This window comes from Sebastes umbrosus, chromosome 1, assembly GCF_015220745.1.
Source record: "Sebastes umbrosus isolate fSebUmb1 chromosome 1, fSebUmb1.pri, whole genome shotgun sequence".
Classification (NCBI taxonomy): domain Eukaryota; kingdom Metazoa; phylum Chordata; class Actinopteri; order Perciformes; family Sebastidae; genus Sebastes; species Sebastes umbrosus.
In genome coordinates, this window is record NC_051269.1 from 42,530,246 (window position 1) to 42,542,342 (window position 12,097).

The 12,097-nt window shown below is 40.8% G+C and overlaps 1 protein-coding gene across 4 annotated transcripts in view; it reads left to right on the plus strand.

Moving 5' to 3' along the window:
- hdac11 (histone deacetylase 11) overlaps window positions 1-12,097 on the plus strand; it is a 51,275-nt gene that overhangs the window by 20,099 nt on the left and 19,079 nt on the right. For 2 of the 4 annotated variants that reach the window (XM_037783674.1, XM_037783683.1), the window contains exons 9-10: window positions 3,065-3,161; window positions 4,267-4,445. In XM_037783674.1, the coding sequence (XP_037639602.1) occupies window positions 3,065-3,161; window positions 4,267-4,445 (276 nt within the window). Of the gene's footprint in view, window positions 1-3,064; window positions 3,162-4,266; window positions 4,446-5,953; window positions 7,050-7,564; window positions 9,003-12,097 lie in introns of those variants that run through there. The other 2 variants (XM_037783666.1, XM_037783657.1) reach the window with 2 other exon arrangements.

The following is a 12,097-nucleotide window of genomic DNA, read 5'->3' on the forward strand; positions in this document are numbered from 1 at the left end:
AGTATGTTGGAATCCAGCCACAAATCAACAAAGAAACAGTCTGAAAAAATGATCATGGACTTGAATTAACAGCAGTTATGAACTATTTTAGTAACATTTTATAATAACCATCATTTATAAAAAGTAAATTGATAGGTAATTAAACTTAGCTCATAGTTATTTTACAGTTTTACTGTTTTATTTTATTATTAGTTTGTGTAATACGATGTAATTAGTTTATAAATTATATATTGCATCATAGCTGGTAAGAGACCACAATTACATTCTGATTACATTATTTATTTATTGGTTCTTTGTCTTTGTTTTCAACAGCACAACATCCATGCATCACATTTTCACACATCCACTCCCTACACTACTGACTCTACAGATTTCTCCCATACATTATTTTTACTTACTTTTTACGTATTTTGATTAATAAATCACTTTATTGGTTCAGTATACCCGTGTGTCTCGTTTTTGTCACAGTTCTATAGCCGGGCTGTGACAAATGGGGGCTCGTCCGGGATACTTATCATTTCATTGTTCGTTAACAGTGAAATAACTATTAACTATGTTTAATTAACTATCATTTTATCATTTATAAATGATGGTTATTGTAAAGTCTTACCGCTATTTTTGACCACTCATATTATCTGTTAGAGGTGGGAATCACCAGAGACCCCACGATATGATATTATCACAATACTTCAGTCACAATATGATCTTATTGTGATTTTAAACATTTTGCAATATGCTGAGTATTAAGATAAGATATATTGTATATTCATTACCTTTTTTCAAACTCAAATTATGCAGTTTGTCAACATGTGTTTTATCTAATAAGATGCAGTATTTCTCTCTGTTCATCTCAGAGTTTTCATTTGCATAATTTATCTGGAGGTCAGAGGTCAAGGGTCCCCTTTGAAAATGGCCATGCCAGTTTTTCCTTGCCAAAATTTAGCGTAACTTTGGAGAGTTATTTTGCATTCTTCCATGACAAGCTAGTATGACATGGTTGATACCAATGGATTCATTAGGTCTTCTAGTTTCATATGATGCCAGTATGTTCTCTCTACCTTTAAGACTGAGCCCACTACAACCTCTGAAAGACAGAATAGCAGCCGGATTGCTAAGAGTTTAATATCAATCAAAATATTGTGATACTATTCTGTATCAATCTCTCACCCCACCCCTATTACCTGTTAGTATATCTGTCTCTGTGTAAAAGAGTTAATATTGATATTACATTGACATAAATGTTGTATAAACTGTAGCTGTTGATCATCTTTCACTCCTCACCTAGTATCATCTGGTAACGGACATTTACTACGAACAGCATCCTTTCTGCTGTTCTTAGATGAAAGAGAAAAATGTTCCCGTTTCTCTTTAATGCCTCAGCCCTCCTGCCTCTGTTTTATTATGTTTTGTTAAGTAGTGATAGATGGCTCTAACATTTAACAGCCTGCAGATGTTTGAACTTGGTAAAGAAGTGAAGGGAAGGCCGGTTTGAAGCCAGCAGTGAAGGCGTTTGGCTGACACTAACAAATGGCAGTGAAACGGCAATCTTTCATTGTACTGTAAGTGGGGGGGGGGGACTAATAAGACTGCAGGCAGCATATGAGCTGATTTATAGTCTCAGGCTGTCTGTTAGAGGTGGAGCAGAGCATTCACTGACATGTTGGTTTAGTCTTTGTCTTAAGTGGAGCTGCAACGATCAGTCGACTAATTGATTAGTCAATCAACAGAAACATAATCGCCAATTAATTTGATAATTGATTAATTGTTAACATAATTTTTCTTGCAAAAATGTCAGAAGATTTTCTTCAGTAAGTAGCCGAGTGATAAACGGGATAATGTACAGCTAGCAGGTCATTTATGTGAGATAATCCCCTTCAGGGCGTTGAGAGATGAGTGCGTCATGCCCTGTCGGGGTTTATTTCACAACATTGACATTATCCCTTACATATTAGTGCTGTCAATCGATTAAGATATTTAATCACGATTAATCCAATTAATCTTAAACTAACCGATCGAGGCAGCGGTAGACCAGCAACTCTCCTGTTCTGCGATGTCAAATATATTTTTTTTTCTGTCTGGTTGCTGTGGCGAGAGCAGAGATAACCGCCATCCACTGTAATACACTGACTATGGATAAGTACCCAATACGACCCCACTTCAAAACACCCAAACTATCACTTTAATGTATATTATATAGAGTTGTCAATCGATTAAAACATTTAATTGCGATTAATCACACATTTTTTATTTGTTCAAAATGTACCTTAAAGGGAGATTTGTCACGTTTTTAATCCTCTTATCAAAGTAGGAGTGGGCAAATATGCTGCTTTATGCAAACGTATGTATATATTTATTATAGGAAATCAATTAACAACACAAAACAATGACAGATATTGATCCAGAAACCCTCACAGGTACTGCATTTAGCATAAAACATTATGCTCCAATCATAACATGGCAAACTGCAGCCCAACAGACAACAACAGCTGTCAGTGTGTCAGTGTGCTGACTTGACTATGACTTGTTCCAAACCATTCAACGATGTATTATACAGTCACTTGGGAATGATGTTGAGCTCACACCAGATTGTCCTGCTTGTCCCGTACATCCTCCTCTTCATCCAGTAATAGTAGAGTTGGCACGAAGCCTAATCTCCTCCTGACAGCAGCCAGATACTTTGGGTGACAAATGAAGGGAGAGGAAATGAAAAGTGATGGAGTAGCCGTGAATTGTTTATAAGTATTTTTAACATGTAATACCGGCAGACGACAAGACTATTTATCCCGGCTGTCAGTCGGCGCGGCGCGGCGAGTCTCAGGTAAACAAACGAGTGTGAGTGACACCTGTGTGGACCTTGGCACGGTGAAGTGATGTGTCGGACCGTCGCAGCGCTGCGAGTTTATCGACTGCTTAGTGTTACACATGAACGAGGCATCATCGAGGGTGACAAAAACCAATTACCTGATTCAGCTTGTCAGTGTTGGATGGTGTTTAAAGAAGCAGAGACGGCATCAAAGTGCTTTTATGTGTTATAAATGAAAGTTGTTGTTCTGCTCTGTTGCAGGGAAACGGACACGAGCGCGATTTCTTGGACGACAAGCGAGTGTACATCATGGACGTGTATAATCGCTACATATATCCCGGGGACGGATTTGCCAAAAGTGAGTGATAGCACCGTCAGTTCAGTGTTCTACTGTAGGTTATACACTGATTATGGATAAGCACCTCATACTACCCCTCTTCTAAACACCCAAACTATCCCTGTAATGTATATTATATGTACTCATAATTAAATATGGTGACAAAATAAGCTCCAGACGGGTCCTGCTGCCTGGTTGGAGGTTGAGGTTCCAGCCCCTAGATGTCACTCAGTGCCATGTTAATTATGCTGCGATTCCCCCTCCTCTGCACTACCACTCTCTCTATTAGCACTCAGCAGGAAATCTATCATGCAACACTATAATCACAGCTTTTACACGCACTAATCTATCAATACATTAAAGCTGATCTGACAGCGACCACATGTCACCATTTGACCCCAATTTCTAACAACACTCCGGGGACGAAACGTCACAGTCCTGCCGTTAAAACTCTCCCCATCCTTCGGCTATCTTCTGCTCTGCAACTAATTGCATTTTTTAATCGTCTATACCCCTTAAGAAAGTGAAATAAATGTACATTCTGGCTTGTTTAAGATAAAAAAAAAACTCACAGTTCTATTCTGCTTCATATTTTCCCTCCAAGACACATTTATGTCCTCGTACCTTCAAAGACCAAAAGCTGACAATTTTTGGACACTTTTTTTTTATTCTTGCAAGTCTTCTGTAAAAACTACCATAAAAATCATGTTTCTCGTGCTATTGCCTTGTTCATTCCTGCTTTTTGCAGCTTAATTCTGTTTGAATATTGAAACATTTGGTCTCCTAATTAACCTTTTTCATCATTTGCCATTAATTATTGGAAATGTACGAAGTAATTAATTAAAGCACTGCTGCAGATTTACATAACGGAGTATTCTATAGATAGAGAAACACAATTACCTATCTGAACATCTCATGAGGATTCACTGAGCAGAACATTATTTTGTAAGCTTGTACTCTGCCTGATGCATTAAATACTGCAGTGATTATTAGCCTATATGAGGATTACTGTACACTATGTTATTATGGGTGGTTGGTTTAATGTGCAGCTACATGTATGTTCTGTGGCTTGGTGATGACGATCAGTGTGGATATCCGTAATGTCTCTGTTTCTCTGTATCTCCAGGAGCCATAAAGAGGAAGGTGGAGCTGGACTGGGGCACGGAGGACTCGGAGTACCTTCAGAAAGTAGAGCTCCACTCTGAGGGAGCGCTGAACGAAGCCCGACCTGACATCATCGTCTACAACGCGGGGACGGACATCTTGGATGGCGACCCTCTCGGAGGACTCTCCATCTCACCGCAGGTACCTGACACTCCAGAAGTGATTATTGATACGCCTGCAGTGACAGATTACAGTTCATACTAAAGTTACAAAGCATCAACGGTTAGCTGGGAGGACAGTGAGCTACGTACACTCAGTGGACACGTCATTAGGTACATCTGGAATAATAATAACTTTATGGCACTTGTCAAACTTAATGTATGCCCCCCCCCTATATGACAAAAATGAGGAACATGAGAGCACATATATCAAGCAGCACTGACCCCATATATAAAATGGTGGAGCAAAATAAGAGAAATAACTTAACAAAATGACTAATCACACATTTTTTATCTGTTCAAAATGTACCTTAAAGGGAGATTTGTCAAGTATTTAATACTCTTATCAACATGGGAGTGGACAAATGTGCTGCTTTATACAAATGTATGTATATATTTATTATTGGAAATCATTACTAACGCATTAACCTTTGACAGCCCTAGTTTTAGCAAATTGAAAGGTGTTTCTATATATTCCAGTACAACAGCACCGTCAACTATGACCTCAGTAATAGACATCTAATTGAATTGACACATTTCACATTTCGGCTGCCTTAACAATTATGGGTTAATTATTAATAACGTATGAAATACGTTGGGATGTTTTTCCATTAGAAAACCGTTTTAACCACTGATATGACCTCTGTTCAATGCAAAATCAGAGTAGGCTACAACAGGAGTTGAAGGAAGAGATCAAGCAAACAACAAGTTACTGAATGATGAACTAAATAACAAGAAATAATGACTTCATTTAAAATTGTCTGTTGCTATTCAACAACTGTATTACAGTTGTGTTGTGCAGCGTTACCATAGACTGTATATAAGAAGAGGACGTAGTCACGGTGACGTCACCCGATGGTTTGTGGACTGGCGTTTTGAAGCCTTGAGCTCGAGAGGGCGGAGCTAAGTACAACTGAACGCAGAATAAGACATTTTTAGGAATGTATAAGTTGTAAGACGAAAACACGGACAACTCCCAGACCGGACAACGCCTTGGTAGCGACCTGTCAATCAGCAGGTAGCCCCGCCCTAAAGCATCCCCTGCTTTATGGTCTATCTGACTCTAAATGGGAGCATCATTTACTAAATGAACATCATGCTGTATTGAAGAAGACTTGAAACTAGAGATTGAGACCATAAACTTGTGTTTACAATGTTTACTGAGGTCATAAATCAAGAGAGAAGCAATCTTCTATACAATCACACTTCTTTTAGCAACCAGAGGAGTCGCCCCCTGCTGGCTGGTAGAAAGAATGCAAGTTTAAGACACTTCAGCGTTGGCTTCACTTCTCAGACCCAGAGGTTGCCGCCTGGTTTCTACACAACATTATCTTTCTTTCGCTGTTGGCATATGCAACAGAATTTTACCCTCAATGATGGGATGTATCTTTGGGAGTTTTAGTTCTTCTCCCGACATGTTTTTATGTACACAAGCTCGGACTTTTTTTCGAACACAGTTTCTCATTTTCTTATGCTGATGATTCAACAAAGAGAGTTTCTTGTCCACCCAAGACTTGCAAGTTCTCCAATGATGCCTCGCCTACTGTTACACTGTCTATAGAGAACATTAAGGAGACTGTAACATCGGAAACCCTGCATGTCTGAAATATATTTTCCCATCTCGTATCTATCTATCTATCTGTGTTTCTTTTAGCATCCTGTATTTCAGCTTCAAACTTTTGTTGCATTACTTTCTCTCTTGATCTCCCTACATCTGTCCTTTGTTCATTATCAACTCATTATCAGAGATAGTTTGGGAACAACTGAACTATCACATTAGGCAAATATACTGCAAAATTCCCTCAAAATGAACCCAAACACATCGACCAATGTTATGTGATTTCTGTTCATTTTAGATGGCATTACAGACAGGGATGGAGGTGACACCAATCTGTAGCAATGTGTCTGTTACAGTGCACTGATTAGTTTGGTGTTGAAGAGTGAAAGTGACGAGCATCTTCAGATCAGTTTACTCTCTTTACTCTGAAGAAATCCTCTTAAAAGATGAACCATTTTTTAAAAGTTCAAATTCGGTATCCGCTGTGCTGCATTGGCAGGAGAAATATGTGAATATATAGAAGTGGCAGGCTCAGCTGTGTCGGGTCACGTGACCACTTCGTCAAGCTAATTTGTCAGGAAATTTGAAAGCATCCTGAGAGCTGATCCGCAGGAGCCAAATTTGGATTTATGACTTCCTGTGTGCAGAGATATCCTGCCAGTGATCCTGCAAATTCCACAGAATAATTGGAGCAAATAAGGCGAATCTGCAGAATGTGTTAGTGGGGACGCTACACTGATGTGTGTTGCACAGCTAATTTGTTATTTGGGCCTGAAATTAAAAAAGAAACTTGGTTAGTGCAGACTTTAATAATTGTTATTTAAAGTTGTGGTTGAACATGTGTTTCTGTCATGACTAATGATGTTCACAATTAGTCATTGTGGTACAAATTGCTCCATAATCAATGAGATTTTAGACACAAGCTGTTCCCCAAACTGCATGTGATTATCATAAAGTGGGCATGTCTGTAAAGGGGAGACTCGTGGGTACCCATAGAACCCATTTCTATTCACTGATCTGGAGGTCGGAGGTCAAGGGACCCCTTTGGAAATGGACATGACAGTTTTTCCTCGCCCAAAATTTAGCGTAAGTTTGGAGCGTTATTTAACCTCCTTCACGACAAACTAGTATGACATGGTTGGTACCGATGAATTCATCAGGTTTTGTAGTTTCATATGATGCCAGTATCTTCACTCTAGCTTTAAAACTGAGCAGCTACAACCTAAGAAACGCAAGTTGCATTAATGCGTTAAAAGGAATTTGAGGCGTTATCACGTTAACTTTGACAACCTTAACACAAACCTAATGTTAATCACGTTGTCATATTGCGTATTACTTATGCAATACACGCTGGATTTAGCGCCGTGACGCTGTCGGCACCTGTTGCTGATGACGGCTACTTTTTAAGTGTCATAATGACAAATGCCGGTTCAGCCGGTTTGCATGAAATCAAAGCGGTATAAGCTAGTGGACCGGCAAAACCCTACTCTGCCCTCCTCGGTCCGGGATAGACTGACCAGTTTCCTCTCGTCTTTCTCTGCCAGGGCATTGTAAAGAGAGATGAGATTGTGTTCAGGGCCGCGAGGCGACGGGGCGTCCCCATACTCATGGTGACTTCGGGGGGATACCAGAAGAAAACCGCCCGCATCATCGCCGACTCCATCCTCAACCTGCACCGGCAGGGCCTGATCGGAGCGGAGGCTCTGGAGGGGGAGGGATCATCACCGCTGGTGACCGGCATGATGTGCAGCAGCTCCGGATCTGTTGGATCAACATTCACCGCTGTCTGAGCCGCATTAATCCTGACGTTAACACTGTCTGCTCTGCAGCTGTGACATTTAAAGGCACTGAAGTAACTTTATATTTATTTGACATTTATGACCGGGGGGGGGCGGAGGGGGAGGGGGGATTATCCAGTGCTTGTTTGCACATATATAACAGCTTTCGCTTTGGTATTTTTATTTACATTTTTAATGTAAAAGTTGTCAGTTATTCAAAGGGAATAAGTCATACTGAAACAATAACACTCCCCTCAAGTTCTCATAAAAAGACGTGTTTAAATCTTCATCAGTAGGAGAATGATGGGTTTTATGTTAAATGTTCGGGCAGCGTTTTAGAGACGTATTCTTTCATCTCAGGAAATGTAATATTGTCATTAGTCAAAGATACGATACATTACTAGTCCATGAAATTGTAAAGAGGTTTTGATGTTCTTATATTAATTAATCCTGCATCTCAGTTCTAACGGTTGTGAGAGGTGAAACACGAGATAATTGAAAACTATAACTGTCAAACATAATCTAATGGTGATGTTTAACCTCCGTTCAGAAGATGATGTCTTCTTCATTCCTCATTAGCATTTTGTTTTATTACTTCTACTATAAATTGGTGTTTTTTTCCGTCTAGATAATATTGTAATCATTATAGCGTTAGCGGTGGTTCATTAATCAAGTTCAGCCATTGATGAGTTTTTGTACTTAATGCCTTTAAATGCACTCGGTTAATGTTTACAGGGAGCCCAATAGGATTTTATCGTTTTGTCTCTTTTAAACGTGACAAATTTAAACACTTTGAGCACTTTAACTGGTTAAAAATAACATTCCCACACTTCTACAAATCAATATTGTTGTTTCAGTGTGTTCCTGTCGTCTCCAGATCAAAATCCCAAAACTGAAAAGTGTTCAGTGATTAATGAGCCGGCCTGTTCAGAGGAGATTTCAGGGGTTTTACTACTGATTGGTTGTCTGTAGTCAGACATACAGAACTCTCCTAATGATGTTTACACATGTTACTGTGTACACGGAGACAAAATAGATCTCTGGATCAATATGATCAATGCAACAGCTGGAACAATATCACACTAAAGACTCTCCATCACACACAGACAGAATACTCACTGAGCTCTGTACAGTTTGTTTGTGTGTTATGTTAACTAACTAAGCCTTTTTAGTTTGAAGTTCTACCTAAAACATTTGAAAAGTCTGAAGTATTTGTGCATCTTCTGCTGACTCATAGATGAAATACTCATATTGCCTCTTCATGCTGATTTAAAGCTTCAATAGGTAACTTTTTTGGCGGAGAGATTACTGTTAATTAAAGGGAAAATTTGCCACCTTTTTATATGGATGTCCAATCAGTGTTGATGGTAAATGTAGTCCACAGCAATTAGGGGTGTAACGATTCATCTACTACATCGATTTATGTTCCTACGATCCAACTACATCGATAGGTACTCGGCAAGTTGTCCTTCACGGGAGACGGATATCGATATAAAATCCATTGTATGGATACTAAGGATTTGCACCTTGTATTTAAGGACGACAAACGTTCCACTTTTATTAGTAAAGAAATGTTAAACGTTACTCCGGTTCACTCTTCAGACGTGCGCCAGCACGCATCCATGGCGTGCTTACAGACGAACGTCTCACTGGACTCCTTGCTCTATTACCCGGTAGAGGAGCCAGTCGGCAGAGTTTCAGGCGCTATCAGTCCACTTGACGAGGGCGGCTTCACCCACAGGAGCTTTCCCCGTGCGCTGTCGTTTGTTCATTCAGAGAAAATTACTTTCCTTTCCCCGTCATGAGCCTCACGTATCCAGACGGTCCGCGGGGTCACCGGAGTAAAGTAATTGTCAGCGTTTGCTCTTAGGCAGCTCAGGTTCTGGAGGGTCCCCGCTGCAGCCACAGCCTCGCTCCGTGGCATTTCTTCGCCCGTATACTCCGGTTCAAATAAATACGGCTGAATATTCACGTCAGCCAAAATACTTTAAAATGTACCCTCGTCCACAACATCACCTGCACTCATATCACTCGTATGCCATTTCCGCTGTCGGAAATGTAACTAGTTTGCAATACAAGTGAAGAGAACAAGGAAGTTCTGTTTTTGAGCGGCAAATAGAGCACGGCGCCCCCCTGGCTACCTGGAGAAATCCGATGTGTATATACCCCGCTGGATGCAGGAAGAACAACAAATACTACAGCTTTCTGGGTCAACATCGCACTGTGTAACTTATTGCTTCATTCCAGGACATTTACCATCAACACTATTCTGGTCCTGGGTTTTCTTTCCGTGGTTTTGGTCATCATTGTTCTACTTATAATAATATTAAGCAAGATTTAGAATGGGGATCACATCTTTCTACATAGCTAGCCACCTAGGTACAACCATGAAGAAATGGCAACAGGATAACGTCAACAGACCTGAGATTGGTTGTACGCTGAACGTTTTCGCTCTACATCACCACCTGACTTCCAGAGCAGTTGCTCTGAGCGTCTAATGATGACGCGGATGGGTTTACGTTGGAGTTAGTTGAAAGCCCGCTGCGTCTCAGGGTGCCTTGTGCGTCGGTACCAGACGCCGAGGGCTGTGACAATGAGACATCACATCAAGCCATGCTAACTGACATCCAGACATCAACCTGGAGGAGTAGTTGCAGAAGGAGGGAAGGTGTTCACACTTTGCACAGTACACCGAGACGTGTCCTGTTGGGTTTATGAGTAGCTCAGGGCGTATTCACACCTGCCTTGTTTAGTTCGGTTGAATGGAAAAAGCCAAATTTACCTGCTGGTTTCTGTCATAGAAATTCATCTACTTGGTTGATTTGAGTGATCTTGGTGTCAGATTATCTGTTTTCTAGCATGCTGGATCTTATTTTGTTAGTTTTAATCATTTTTAACTGCAATATGGCGGCCAGGGAATCAAGCATCAAGACCCAGCTGTTTCATTTTCCCACCGAGAAAGTGTGTGTGAAGCTGAAATATCTTGCACGGTCATTGCGACGCAAGGAGACAAAGCCATCAGCACCAATAGGAAGTCCCTGGATGCTGTGACCCCCCATGCTCTCATGAGGAAGCAGACACTAAACAGACACAAAACGGCCGTTAACATTTTGTTAAACTATCAAAATTAGATCCAGCATGCTAGAAAACAGATAATTTGACACCAAGATCACTCAAATCAAACAAGTAGATGAATTTCTAAGAGAGAAACCAGCAGGTCGATTTGGCGGCCATCGTGAAAAATGGCCGCCAGCTTGGATTTTCAAGTGGCCAATCGTTTATCATCGTGCCAAATTTGGTGCTTGTATCACTGTTTGCATGGTTTTTCCACTATTAATGCACGCCTCCTCCTGAACTGTCTTGATATGCTCCTTCGGTGCATCAACACGTTGTTTCCAAGTTGCCTCATTTTCAAACTGTGTCGTTTGCCTCGAGTGAAAAATTGCTACGAGGTAAAAAAACAAAAAGATGACCAGGACCGAGATCAAGCCGCGTAGTCGTCCCTCCATCGTTGCGTTCTGGAAATCTGCTCTTCTTTGTTTACTTCCGGGAGTTTTCCAGCGTGGAAATTCTGACCAATCGGAGAGCAGTTTCTTTGCGCACCAAAATTTTGGTCTGCTTGTAAATGCTGCCGTGTGAACACAAACCAAACTCCAGGCAATATTGGTCCCTGATTCAGACCAGAGCAAACGAACTACAGGTGTGAAAACGCCCTGAGTTGTGTAATGCAAAGAGAAATGTAGAGAGTAGCTGTGGAGTGTTTGGAAAGCTCAGGGAGACGAGTTAGAGACAAAGCTGTTGACCAAACGAGAAGAGATGTTAATGTTGCTGTGAATGTTTTAATAATGAAAGCACATCCTCTGTGGACTCGATGTGTTTTGCAGTTGACTGGACCTGAAGTGGCAGCTGGCAGGTGCTGCTGTGATGATTTTCTAATGTATTTTCATATGAATTATCTTCCACTGCTCCAGCTTCACGCTGCTGGTTAAAAAACAAAAAGAAAGTTGTGAGTGGAGCAGCGACTCATGATCACTTAGAGGATTAAAAGGCCTATCTTTGAACAGCGTGAAAAGCAGCGTTATCCAGGAAGCTGTTTGGACACATTCATAATGAAACTGTGAAAGGGGGGGGGCATATTAGCGGTGTCAGTGCTAATTAGCTAAAGCCTTTGATCTGGTGTGCTGCTTTTGAATGCGTCTGAAAGTGTCTACCTTTTAATTAGGACTCAGAATATATCACTTATTGTACACATGGGCCTGTCCTTAACACCCGATGCCATCTCAGATTCAGCTCATCAGC